This window comes from Phyllostomus hastatus, unplaced genomic scaffold (assembly GCF_019186645.2).
Source record: "Phyllostomus hastatus isolate PE091 unplaced genomic scaffold, TTU_PhHast_1.1 phas_contig_58, whole genome shotgun sequence".
In the NCBI taxonomy this organism is placed as follows: domain Eukaryota; kingdom Metazoa; phylum Chordata; class Mammalia; order Chiroptera; family Phyllostomidae; genus Phyllostomus; species Phyllostomus hastatus.
The window spans coordinates 27,163,749-27,178,086 of NW_025333916.1; the positions used below are offsets into that span (position 1 = coordinate 27,163,749).

The window sequence follows — 14,338 nt, forward strand, 5'->3', positions numbered from 1 at the left end:
TGTGACCAAAGAGCCTCACAAGAACCTAACCCTGTATTTCCTCTAGAACAATTGTTCAGCATTTGCTAAATCAGTGTTTGGGGTACATTATAACTACTCTGAATAAGAAAAATCAACTCAGTATGTTGATAGATCTCTTAAGTTATTATATGTCTTAAGTTTTGAGTTCCATATCATATTCAACTTCTTTTCATCTCCATTTATATGTTTAATAGGCCTTTTAAATTTAACATGTCCTACACAGAACTCGCCTTACCTTCTTAAATCTTTCCCTTCTCAGTAAATGTTACCATCATTTACTTACCAGGTCTTGGGTCAAAAGCCTAGGAGTCGTCCTTCATTCTTACTATACCTCATACATCTAATCTATCAGCAAGTCCTGTTAATTCTAGTTTCCACATACATACATCATGACTTCAAGCATTGATTGCTATCTTGTTTATAACCCTGTCCAAATGACCATCTCTTACCTAGGCTACTATAGCAGCTTCCTAACTGATCTCTCTGCCTCCACTCCCACTCTGCAGAGGAGCCAGAGAGTGCTTTCCAAAGCATAAATCAGATCATGTCACTCCATTGCAACAAGAATAAAATCCAGACTCCAAAGCATGGTTCTGTATTATCTGGCACCTGATTACTCTCTGACGTCATCTCATTCCACAGTTTTCTGTGCTCCCTCCTCATCACTTTGTCGTGTCCCTGAGGCACACTAGGCTTGCATCACTCCTAGGGCCTTCGTGTTGACTGCTGCTTCTATTTAGCACGCTCCTCCCCGATCTTCAGTTGACTGCCTTCTCATCAGTTAGGTCTTGTCAGTGTGAGTGCCTTTGGACAGCTCTCTCGTTCATTCTCTTTAATATTACTTTGTTATTTGTCTGCTCATTGCTCATCTTACCCATGTAGAACGAAATTTTCTTAAACTCAATAACTACCTTTTTTCATTGCACAATCAAAATAGTGCCTGGTGCACATTAGGGTTTCAGTAAATATTTATTGACTGTTGATTAATTGAGGCCTGTGATGAAGTATTTTTCACGGTTGACTGGTAGAAAACTAATTAGAGCCTGAGAATTTTTCTGTGGTTAGACACTGCATTTTACTGGTAGATTGGAAGTCTGTGAGGTAAGTCAGCCAAGACTTAATAGTAATTTATTAAAAACAACTCCCAAACAAATAAAAACCTCAATCCTGTCTCTCCATATATGCCATTATTGTTTAGTTCTGAAGTAATTTTCCAAGAAATAAATTCTAACTGGGTGGTGAAAAACAAAAATTTAATAACTCACTCTCTGACTGGGGTAATAATGCCTTACGTTGTAAAGGATGCTGACTGAATCTGTTTAACAACTAACATGTCTTATCCAGCAGTACTTCCCAGTCTCTTTTTATTTTTTATGACAAATGAATATTTATTGTGACTCAATGTCTCTGCCAGGAAGTGGGAAGAAAGTGTGACATTCTGAAGCACAAATCTAGTTCCGAGTCCTTAAAATGGTTTTAACATCATGGAGTTTATGACCACAGGATTGTTAGTTAATTCACATCTTTGTGGAGCTTAATCATTTATAAAGCAGATTACTTCACATATTAGGCTTAAAAATGGAAGGGTAGGTTAAGGTTCATTTCTAAGCATTAAGTTCGTGGTTAACATACAACAGCCAAGGTTGTCAGCAAGCAGAAGGGAGAGACTCCAGACTTACAGAGTCTTGGGATTAGAAGGAATTTTAGTACTACTCCTGCGAACCACAGTATAATGAATACATTAAGTGTAATCTGGATTCTAATTGAATACCAAGACAGATGTTTGAGTACATTTGTGATATCCCGATATTTTTTAATCATATAACTTATACTTTATTCTTTTCAGACTAGCTCTCACTGCCATGAATAAATTTGAAGAAGCAGTTACAAGTTATCAAAAGGCATTAGATCTTGACCCTGAAAATGATTCCTATAAGTCAAATCTGAAAATAGCAGAACAGAAGTTAAGAGAGGTATCTAGTCCTGTAAGTTATTAATGCTGAACGAGTGAAATATTTTGTCTTTCACAATTTACTGTAATCAGATTGTAGTGGTTAGAATAATTCTCAGATATAACTGTTTTACAGACAGGAACTGGACTGAGCTTTGACATGGCTAGCTTAATAAATAACCCAGCCTTCATTAGTATGGTGAGTATAGTCTCTTTTCTGCTCTGCTGGCTGTTTCCATAAAGTAATATACAGGGTCTGGCAGAAGTAACTCCTGCTTTAGTGTGGTTGGTAGGATTAACAGTATGGGTGTAATAATTTAGTTTTATTTTGAACATTTCACCTAAAATGTCGTTTGATAGGCTTGAGTGTGATATTGTTATGTTACAGAATTACATGCTTATGATTTTATAAAAAAAATTGTAATAAAAAGGGAGCATTATTTGTGCCAGACCCTGTAATTCTAAAATATTTTATAAACAAATAAGGGAACTTTTGTGGTTGTGGTGGTGGTAACAGAGTGGTGATGTAATGCTATGGCTGAGATTTTTAACCTGCCTGTGTACCCATTTGTGAGAAAGCCAGGGATAGACTTTAGGACACCAACAGAGTCCTTGAAATTGTATACAGAAATTCATGTGCATATGGATATGTGCATTTTCCTAGGGAGTGAACCATATTTTTCAACAGATTGGCAAAGGGGTCCGCAGATTACAGAAGGTTAAAAACCATTCTCTCACATGAAAATGGTCCTAGGAAGATATCTAAGAACTGAGGTCTGAGAATTTGGGTTACTGTGGTTTCCTACAGTAACCACTGAAGGAAAGACACCGCTCTCCTCTCAGCGGTGTCTGCTTCCTTTCTAGCTTAGGAGTTAATTTGACTTTTTAGTATAATTCATATATATAGACATCCATCCTCCAAACCAACAAAATGACCTATAGATGTTTTGGAAAACACATGTGCTCTGGTTCAGTATGTGGAAACTCCGAGTTAGTGGGTCAAGGATGTTACCTGAGCAGATAAAGCCCCTTGGGTGACTGTATGCTTCTGGCTGAGAGCTATTCTGCCAGGTGCTAGGCCCTTGGAAGGCATTACCACTTCTTACTCAGCTTTGTTTCCTTCAAAAAATATCTGGCATCCACTAAATCTTCAGCTGAACTGAAATGTACAGATGGCTCATTCCTAGTGAGATAAAGAAGTGTTTTTGAACAACTGGTAGTGTGCAGCAATTGGTAGTTTAAAGTTGTTAGTTGAAGTCTTTGTAGACAGTAGTTAATTTTTTAATCACTGACCCTAAACGAGGTGTTGAGAAAGCCACCACTTGCTTTTAGTACCAGAGAAATAATGTTTTGACTGATTTGCAAGTGATTCAATGACAAGGTCTTGAGTCTCAGGATTGAGGCCAAATTGAAGTTGGTCTTGCTACACCTAAATACCAACAAGTGTATTTCTCTCTGTAGGTTTTATGACATTTTTGATTATCGTTACCTTTTTCCAGGCCTCAGGTTACACTATTGTAGCAGGATGTGAAAATGGATTTAGTTTTCAATGTGGCTTAGCTCTCAAGATGCTTGATGTGAGGGTAAGACTACTGTTTAGGAGGTACAGAAGCGGGGTGGTTAAAATCATACTGTGTGACACTCTACAGAGGGCCCAGTAGGTAGATTAAGAGGTTTTAGGGGACCGCTATTAGAGTTACTACTGTCTATAAATATTTAGACTAAATTTAAATTTTACATGAATATTGTTGACTACCAATTTAAGGAAGATATGTTTATGCTTTCAAAATGGAAAGTTTTAAAAGTGCATGTGTGTACAAATACAGTTCCCTTCCCACTTAGGCATGGCAAAAATTGAAACTACTAAGCCTCATGAAACCAGGTCACGTCTCTTAAGAGTACTCTTTTGGAATGGACTCTCTGAAGTGTAGGAGATTCCTTATACTTTCAAAGTTTCTATTTCCCCACTTGGCAATATATATGTCTAATCAGTAATAATAAGTATACTGCTATCAATATCCTTAGTTTATCATGTTGTTTATAGTCTCTCTATCCTTACTATGTATTTTAAATTCTATTTTTTCTACTACCTCTTTTCTATATTTTCATTTACTTCATATAGCACACTAAAACTCTTCAGAATGTTAGCACACATATGGTTTAGCTTTCATTCCTGTTTTTTCTTTTTTTTTAAAGAAATCTTTGTTAAAGTTCCCTAAATATTAACTACCTTTAATGGGAGATGCCATTTTTCAATTCCAGGCAGCAAGTTTAATGCAGAATCCTCAAGTTCAACAGCTGTAAGTATATAGAAAGAGCATATTACATTTTCCCCTTTCCACTTGCCAGTTCCTAATTTGAGCACATCAGCTCCAAAATGATAAAACTACCCTGACTGCCAGTCGATTGGCACTTCAAATCACACACGTTTAGTCTCACCTTCTACATTATGTAGTATATTTCACTTACTTTTCCTTGGCCAGTATCCTCCTCATTAATATGACTATATTGCCTACTCCAGAATGTCAGGAATGATGACAAATGCCATTGGGGGACCTGCTGCTGGAGTCGGGGGCCTAACTGACCTGTCCAGCCTCATCCAAGCGTAAGTGTTACTTAAAATGGAAACAGTAAAAAAGTGTTTATTTTACAGTATGTCTCTAGTTAAAACAGAAATAGTTTAAAAAAAAGTATTTTATGTTTTACAGTTTGTATCTAAAGTGAAGGGGCCAGGGCTTTCTTTTTTAATTTGTATCACTTACTGTTAGTATCAGTGGCCTCACTAGTTGCTAAATTTAAAAGGAGTTCTTAAATTGGGATTTTCAGATTGAAGGGTAGGGCTCCAGATTGGGATTCAAGGAAAAGTTTTTCAGCAGATTTGAATAGCTACTCAAGGATGGAGAGTGAAGTCAAGCAGCTACTTCAAGTATGCATTAATTCAGGTACACGTATATATTTAAAAATCATATATTACATATACCCTTGTTCAAAGAGTTTAGGGAACGGCTTTATTCAAACTTCCCAGTGCATGTCATCACTAAAGGAACTCCTTGCATCATCTCATTACCTTCACTTCCAACCAAGGTGCTTAAGATATGCTGCTTTTTCAATCTGTGTGATGCTGTCACTGAAAATTTTATCTGAAGCATCATTTGCTGTTTGTAATCATGACCATGTGACCCCATTTGCAATATTGCATCTTTAGAGTGATCTTTAAGTGGCATGATTATAGCAGTTTGTAACATTTGAAATTGAGGGTCACAAGTTAGGCATTTGTATTAAATTTCTTTGCCCTTTTAAAAATCCGTTCTGTTCAGTCACTTCTATATAAACCCGCAAGTGGGTGTGACATCTGTCATAGGGGAGACTATTAAGACTTCACTACAAGAGCAAATAAATACCTTGTATTATGTTTGAGCATATACAATCAAAGCCCTTTGTTTTTAAGCCCTTTGTTTATTCATGGTTGAATATTAAAGGGGGTGGATTTCACCTAATTCACCTAACTTTTTAGCTTGGTGTTTTGTTTCTCAGTAAGGGCAATGCCTTATAATGCTGCTATATGGAGCTATCAGTAAAGTTGCAGATCCTTTTCTAAAAGAAAGTTCCCTTTGGGTAGTACCACATTCTTTGCAGTCCTTTTTTATGGGTATTGTGTGACTGTGAATTCCCTAATGCATACCACTTTGTCTCTTCACTTACAGAGGACAGCAGTTTGCTCAACAGATACAGCAACAGAATCCTGAACTTATAGAGCAACTAAGAAATCACATCCGGAGCAGAACATTCAGCAGCAGCACTGAAGACCATTCCTGACTTGACCAGGGACTCTAGGATGCAAATGGTTATGGCTCTGAAGTGTTTGCTGTAGATAGCGGCCAAAAAACAAATATACCTACAGAATAAATCTGCCTAGACAATAGGTTTATCAGAGTTGAACATATGACTCCTTTGTAAACAAATGGTCAGTAGCCTTGTTAGGGGCCAATACAGCACCGGACAGGGTTCCATTTTCAAATCTTCTTCATCGTATTTGTATACTAAATAGCAGAGTATATTTATTGACCAGTAAGGCCATTTATTGGTGAGACCTCTGGCTCCAAATTCCCTTTAACAAACTATTCAAAAGGGAAGGTCACCAAAAGGAAAGGTTTCTCATGCTGAGTTAGGAGAAATGTAGTTGCCAGTGAACAGCATGTTTGGACAGGAGAAGTTTGTTATCTAGGTTTAGTCTTGATAGTGTCATCGGTAATGAATATATATCATAGGGGCCAGTATTTGATGCTGCTTGTTCTAATAGGCAGCAGAAAATCTTAAGAGCTGGCAGAAAGAAGAATTTGGTGGAAGGATGTTGTTTTAAAAAGAAAGAATAGATGCTGTGAGTGTATAGAAAGTGAAGGTAGGTAGGATGCTCAGGTTTTTGCATAGTTCTTAACTAATCTTGCCCGCAGTTTGGTATTTATAACATTAGCATGGCCAATTATGCCAAGTACATAATAAAATACATTTAGATATCCCTAATGGTATTGGTTAGGTCAGTTACATAACTATTCAAATTTAACTAGCACAACTTCTGTGGTGGTGACCTTACCATGGAAACTCTCAAATATACCTACACTTAAATAAGCCAATGACTTGGCTTTTAAGGATTTTCTAAGTGGTGTTTGATTATGTGCTCATTACCAACGATTTTTTAAAAACTCAAGTAATTATCTGATGCATTACAAAAAACATCTGTCATTAACAAGGCTTGTTCATGTGTTCCTCTGCTGTGCTTCGGTTTAGCATGTTGCTTTTATGCTTAACTTAATTTGATGCAACTTAAACATAACACGGGACTTAAACTATTATATTGAAGTTAGAACACATATTAGTGGAGAGAAGTGGCATTGTTAGGTATTAGTAGCATGGCTTTAACTATAGTGATGGACAAGACTGTTCTAACTGGAATTTCTTAGGTTTGTTAATTATGAAATAGGTAACACTGGGCAGACACATAATGATTTCACAAGTATTATGAGAGAAAACTGAAAAAGTAATATTAATTTAGTAATACTGATCTGGACCTTATTAGAACTATTTTCAAAAGACTCAAGAAGACTACCTGCTATCTTTAAATTCAAAAACCAACTTTTCCTTTGTTAGTTTAGACCAGTCAGTGGCTCTATAATTTTACTGTAAGAGTTGCTTGGCTTTTTGTTGAAAATACAGGTTCAGGACCACACTTTCAATTTTTACTAAGTAAATCCTTTAATAAGACCCAGGAAGCACTATTTTAAATAGACCAGCAAATACTTAAGCCCCTTGGGCTTAGGCTAAAATAAAGACCTCGATGAACCTCTAGTTCTGGCCAGAGAAGAGCAGGACTTAAGTCTTAGCATCTCTGAATTCAATCTCTGTTTCATCTAAACCAATTTAATTTTTCATAAATTCAGCTCCTAGTATTCAAGTGCTTTACAGAATGAAGTACTAATTACATGAAAGTGATAGCGTTCATGAAAAGAGCAAAGTTGATCCTTAAAAATTAGTCCTTCTTGCCCAATGTTAAGTAAGAAAAAGTTTCTAGCATAACTTATCTTGAATGCATTGCAAATGTGTTCAGACTGACTGATGAGGAAAAGAGAGAAAATACAAATGAACAGTATTAGAAGTGAAGGAGGGGATATCAATGCAGACCCTGCAGACATTGAAAGGATCATTAGAAAATACTAGAGCCAATTCTAGGTCCATATATTCAACAATATTAACTTAAATGAAACAGACAAATTCCTTGTAAGATACAAAGTACTACAGCTCACTGAAGAAATAGATATTCTCCAGAAAAGAAAGCCACATACAGTCCCAAACTATTTCAATGGGAACTTCTATCAAAAGAAATTAAGGGAGAAATAACATTAATCTACACAATCTTACATGAAAATAGAAGAGGAGGAAATGCTTCACAACACATTTTATATGCCTATTACTCTGATACCAAAATCAAAGACATTATAAGCAAAACCCTTTAAAACAATGTCTTGATTTGCTAGTATCTGTAGTAAAGGTATCCACTTTGTACACAAATTCAGTTTAAATATGTCCACTCACCTGGATTTCATTCAATTCCAGCCATTTTTGCTCAAGTACTTTCGTCACTTTGGAATCACTGCATTTCAAGAAAGTTTTGTGTCATTGGATTGTGCTAGCTATTGCAAAATTGTAAGAAACACCCCAAATATTATTCTTGTCAAAAACAGGGCATTAAAGTAAACTTTATTCTACTTAGGAATGACCAACTTCCATTAACCACATTTCATTGTAGTATAGTAGCTGTAGCTATTATAATGCTATGTAAACTTAAAATGTCTTTTTTATGCAAATGACATTGTCATTTAATGTACCAAATTGTTTATATAATTTTTTGTAAGTATTGTTTAAACAGATCCTTTCTAAAATGAGATTATCTACCATCAATTTGAAGAATGAACAATGTGTGTCTAGGTTATTGCTTATAAAAAGAGACTTTGTAATTAGATCAAATTATATAGCTGATTCCAAGTGACCATTATATGTTACTTTTTAAATTTGAAACACAGTGAAACAGAAGGTTCAGTCACAAGAAGATGCTCCAGAAATGATGGAAGTATCCAGTACAGTGGCTATAAAGTCTTATCATTTAATCAATATTATTCATTGGAAGGCAGACGTTTTACACTGCTTGCACTTTATTTTGCAAAGACATTTCATTAATTATTACTCCAAATCTCACTCTGAATACAGCTTTCATTTTGGACCAATTTGTCATGGCAATAAATAATTATGCACTTGAAAAAAACCCAATTTTTGTATTTGACTTAATGTACTTTTATATGTAAGCAATTATACATATATCTTTACATTTCAACTTACCAAAATAAGTTTTTATTTAACAGGATAATCCCTTTCTTTCCTGATAAAATATTGAAACTTTCATTATATTCATGTTGCAGAGTTGTTTACAGTCTTAACTTTTTCACTGTTTTGTTCATCGCATAAGTATAATTACATGCAGATATACAAAGTTTTATAATATTAGTACATCATTTAGAATTCAAAATCAAGTATCAGAAACTGAAAATCCTTTAAAGATACCTATGAAAATAAGTGGTTTATTTTTTTAATGGAAAAAAACTGGTCTTTTGGACTTAGAAAAGTATCAGGCTTATTAGTTAAAAATTAACAGAGTAATCAACAATCTAAGAAATAAAACCAATTCTGATCTGCCATTAGTAACTAAAACAGACATGCAGATTTCTATTCACATACAAACACAGATACACGCCAATATGATAATTTTGAAAACAGGTGGAAGAATTCATACTGTGTTAGCAAATATAATGTTACTCAAGGATCATCCCACTTCTTTTAAACAACTTTTTCTGTTGACTGAGGAGCTAGGAAAAGAACTGGGGTTAACTGAAATATTTCTAAAGTATTATAAGAATTCTCAGGATTTAAGAAACAACTCTATCTTCTCGATCAAGGTCAGCAAACTACAGCCTGCAGGCCAGCCGCCTATATTTGTAAACACCAATGTGCTCTTTTTGCCTACTGGCTTATCTGGCACTACAACAGCAAGGTGGAATATTTTCAATAGGAACCACATGGCCTGCAAAGACTGAAATATTTAGTATCAGGACCTTTACATAAACATTTTGCTGACCTCTAGTCTAGATGCTTGCTAAGGACAAAAGGACTCAAATATATTGAGTTTATTATTTTTTAAATTTTTTAAAAATCCTCACCCGAGGACATTTTTTCATTGCTTCTAGAGAGTGAGGAAGAGAAGGAGAGAAGAACATGGATATTCGAGAGAAAAGCATTAACTGGTTGCCTCCAATACATGCCTGGAGGGGGGATCATTTGCACCCTGCCCCCTGACCTGGAATTGAACCCACAACTCAGGAACATGCCCTGACTGGGAGTCGAACCCTCAACTTTTCCATTATGGGACAATTCTTCAACCCACTTAGCCACACTGGCCAGAGCAAGGTTAGAGTTTTTATAGAACAAAGTCCAATGGTCATTTAAATGAAACAAATACGATATATGTAGAAAATATACAAATGTTCCTTTAGAATAATACAAGATAAAATCAGTAGGTGGTCTTTTTAAAACAAACATTTAATATTTTCACTATTGTACAGGAAAGAAATTTAAATAACATATTTATTTTGACTTGATCATTTTACAAAGGTGACTAAAATACAGAAAGTTCTGTGAAACTGAATGAAAAGCATAATTTCTTCAGCTTTCCACTTTAATGGCCGAAGATACCACACAGACTTGTGCGATGTCATCATATTCATATGTTCTCTTTAAAAACGTGTCTGTCAGTCTTAAGCCGGAGACACTCTATTGAGAGAAAGATATAGGCCTAAGTTTTCATTGAATGGTCATTAGTAAAGAAAATATGGATACGGTACATGACTATGGGTTAATGGCCCCAAAATACTGATATTACTGAAAACAACATACCTGCAGCCCCTGTACTGAAGACAATAGAGTAAGGGCAAGACAGAGAGAGGAACTTGGATGTAGCTTTCCAAGCTGTCTTCCTGAAATGCCGCACCAGTGGATAGAATTGGTATTGCACATTTCCAAAACCAGGTCCATAGTCCTTTCACTGCTGGGGAAATCAGAAACATAGGAATAAATCTTGTTCCTTTCACAAGAGGTACAGGATATTCTTGCATTACTGCAAGTGAATTTGTCTTCTGAGTGTCCAGGAGAATTAAAAACCAGGAACAAAAATTAAAATATATTGTTTAAAAAATTAATTTACTGGGGTGACATTGGTTAATAAAATTATGTAGGTTTCGGGTGCACAATTCTATAAATCAGTAAATTGCATCGTTTGTTCTCCACCCCAAGTCAAGTCTCCTTCCATCACTCTTTATCCCCCTTATACGTTCTTCTGCCTTCTTCCATCCCCTTTCCCTCTGGTAATCACCATACTGTTGTCTGTGTCTATGAGTTTTTTTAATCCCTTCACTTTTGTCACCTAGCTCTGCAACTCACCCTCCCCTCTGACAGCTGTCAGTCTGTTCTCTATCTATGAGTCTGTTTCTATTTTGTTAGCCTATTTTGTTCATTAGATTCCACATATGAGTGAAATTATATAACTTGTCTTTCTCTATCAGCATAATACTCTCTAATATTTCCCTTAGCATAATACTCTCCAGGTCCATCCATGCTGTCACAAAAGGTAAGATTTCCTTTTTTATGGTTGAGTTGTATATCTATAAAGAACTCATAAAACTCAACATCAAAAAAATCCAATTAAAAAATGAGCAAAGGACATGAATAGACACTTCCCCAAAAAAGACATACACATGGCCCATAGACATATGAAAAGATACTCAACGTCACTAATCATCAGCGAAATACAAATTAAAACCACAACAAGGTATTCACCTCACACTTGTCAGAATGGATCACCAATAAATCAACAAACAGTAAGTGTTGGGGAGCATGTGGAGAAAAGGGAACCCTTGTGCCTACTGGTGGGAATGCAGTCTGGTGCAGCCACTGTGGAAAACAGTATGGAGTTTCCTCAAAAAATTAAACATGGAACTGCCCTATAACCCACTGATTCCACTTCTGGGGATACACCTGAGGAAACCTGAAACACTAATTCAAAAGAATATATGCACCTGTATGTTTACTGCAGTGTTATTTAAAATATATCATTTTTGTTTCACTTAAGATGCAATCAGGAAAATGAAAGATGGCATCTTCAAGGGTTAAGAGTGACACTGAGACACATTTGCCTGTCTGGGTGTTGGCCTTGCGGTCCTGTTATTAGACACTCGGCTCCCTGCAGCTGATCTGCTAAGGCTTTGTCATTTTTCTGAGAGACTTCCAGACAGCTGTGTCTAATCTTGTTGCTATACATCTCTCCTATTTCTGTTAGGTACTCCACAAGAAAGAGGAAGCAAACTTGAGCCTGACACATGTGCTTTTCCTATTTAATCTATGTTTCTTTACCATGCAGATAACACAAGAAATAACAGGATTTATAAGAAATACTTATTCAGGTTTGTTCTTTGTTAACATAAAAAGCCTGCTTCTGCTTATAATTGATATTACCAGTTCAGTTTAAACATTTTAAAACAACTTTCAAAGTATGAATTCTTAAAAAAAAAAAAAAGGCTCATGATAAAAATTGTCGCCTGCTCTACCACCACTCATGACTACTTTAAGATATTCTTTTTTTCTCATAGTTGGTTCCATATTTTAAAATACTTATTTAAATTTTAACATTAATTTTTAGACATAATGATTTAATGATAATTAGCTGTTACATGTCTCTGTCTCCTAAACAAACACTTGAAATGTCTACTAAGTGCCATAGGCCAGGTTAGATGCAGTACATGGATTTTCTTAATTTCACAAAAATCCAGTAAGTATGTTTTATTGTCCATGTGTGTATGTTGGGGAGTGTGTAGGGGGGTAAATTCCATTTTTTATAGATGAGAGAACTAAAGATCTAAGATACAAGTGCTTTTTAGAAAAAAAACTAATTTGAATCACCAAAAGTGAACACCAAAAAGAAACTGAATTTTTTAAAAAAAAAATTTTTGATGGCACTTTTTCATTTGGTCAATAACAGATTTGCTATACCTCCAAAACCTCAAAAGAAACAAAAATCCAAACGCACACCATCCGTGCACAGGGTGTTCGTCCTGTGTGTGGTGTTTGCTGAGCTGCTCTGATGTGGCAGGCACTGCACTCACAATATTCGGTAAGACATGGTCCCTTCCCTTGAATAATTCACAATCTAGTGAGGAAGAGACTAATAATTGCAGCAATATATGAATGTTACTAAAAAACTATGTTAAAATTTGCTATGACAGAGAAAGGGATGATTAACTGGGTATGGGAGGGTCTAGGTAACTTCATAATGGAAGCAGATATTTTTATAATTTCGAAGCATGACTATTTCTTTCCCCCTCTAATGTTGTAAGGTTGAAATGGATATGAAATTAAAAAGAATTATACATTTAGACAGTGGTAGGGATCTATCACTGCAACATACCAAGTAGTAAATAACAGGAGTAGCAAAAGTGACAGGACTGGGATTTAATCCTACGCGTTTGTCCTGAAAGTTCTGTGCTCTGCTTCCTAATAGATAATACTCTCTCTGTATTATCAAAGTCCTGTTTTCCAATCTGTTGTTATCCCTTATATTAAATTGATAACCTATTTTTACTTTCTTAATACTAAAGATATAGCCCCAGGTATAAATATGGCTCAGAAAAATCTACCTTATTACATTAAATCTATATTGTATTATTCAATAAAAGCTTACTATCTCATGCTTTAGTAATCTGAAGAGAGAGGGAAGTAGAAACAATGAAAAGAAAATGGACTTTTAGTCAAATACACCCAGTTCAAATTCTGGCTCCTTTTTTCTAGCTCTGAGCTTAAATAAGTCACTTAGCCTCTGAGTTGGCTTTCTCTTGCACAGAATGTGAATGATTAAAACCCACTTCACAAGGTATACTGCATACATGTAACCAAATACACAAACTGCCTAACGCAGTAGGATCTTAAATATGCAGCTATCAGACAAAGAACTTGGCAGCAGTCAACATCAACATCAGAGAAGGCTTTATGTCAAGAGGTAACTCAAGAGAAGACAGCATATGTAAAAGACTTAAAAATTCTCTCTTAGGATTAAGAAGTACAAATTGGTAGTTACAAAATAGTCATGGGGATGTAAAGTATAGCATAGGGAATACAGTGAATAATATTGTAATATACTATGTATGGTGCCAAGTGGGTACTGGAAGTATTGGGCGAAATACTTTGTAAAGTATAATTATCTAACCACTGTGTTGTATAGCTGAAACCAATATGAAATAACATTGAAAGTAAACTGTAGTTGAAAAATCAAAAAAATACAACATTTCTCTTTTAGGTAGGTGAAGAGGAAAGGACATCCATCCACAAACATTGGCATTACCTGCAGTTTGTTATTTTACAGGTAATATGAAAAGGTTCTTCTAGGTTTACGGTATCTGGGATTGCCTCCAAAGACAACCTAACATCTCCATAACCTGGAGCCTAAAAGCAAAAGCAAAAGCAAAACAGTTAAAATACATGTATTGCAAAACCTTTCCATTGTAATGAAGGTACCACAGCAGGACATGCACTCAGCAGTTGTTGAGTCTCCAGGCTGATGTGCTGAGAAAATATTTTTCAGTCATTCTTCTTCTTCATTCTAACTTCTTTTGCTGCTACTACCTGTAGAACAGCACTACAGAGCCTGGCTCTTTTGCTATAATTATTCCATGTTCAGTAGAGTTATAATGAAATCTCATTATAATAAATCTTATAATG

At 35.5% G+C, this 14,338-nt stretch overlaps 2 protein-coding genes across 7 annotated transcripts in view; one reads left to right on the forward strand and one right to left on the reverse strand.

Moving 5' to 3' along the window:
* Nucleotides 1–8,470, forward strand: part of SGTB (small glutamine rich tetratricopeptide repeat co-chaperone beta) — a 59,706-nt gene extending 51,236 nt beyond the window's left edge. For all 3 annotated transcript variants that reach the window (XM_045848250.1, XM_045848248.1, XM_045848249.1), the window contains 5 exons: nt 1,868–2,006; nt 2,109–2,171; nt 4,235–4,272; nt 4,494–4,577; nt 5,677–8,470. In XM_045848250.1, the coding sequence (XP_045704206.1) occupies nt 1,868–2,006; nt 2,109–2,171; nt 4,235–4,272; nt 4,494–4,577; nt 5,677–5,788 (436 nt within the window). In that variant the 3' untranslated portion in view covers nt 5,789–8,470. The remainder of the gene's footprint in view (nt 1–1,867; nt 2,007–2,108; nt 2,172–4,234; nt 4,273–4,493; nt 4,578–5,676) is intronic.
* A 136-nt stretch (nt 8,471–8,606) lies between these two features.
* The window catches only part of TRAPPC13 (trafficking protein particle complex subunit 13), a 35,646-nt gene continuing 29,914 nt past the window's right edge, over nt 8,607–14,338 (reverse strand). For 2 of the 4 annotated variants that reach the window (XM_045848247.1, XM_045848245.1), the window contains 3 exons: nt 13,962–14,062; nt 10,469–10,616; nt 8,607–10,345 (listed from right to left, as the gene is read on the reverse strand). In XM_045848247.1, the coding sequence (XP_045704203.1) occupies nt 10,238–10,345; nt 10,469–10,616; nt 13,962–14,062 (357 nt within the window). In that variant the 3' untranslated portion in view covers nt 8,607–10,237. Of the gene's footprint in view, nt 10,346–10,468; nt 10,620–13,961; nt 14,063–14,338 lie in introns of all 4 variants that reach the window. The other 2 variants (XM_045848246.1, XM_045848244.1) reach the window with 1 other exon arrangement.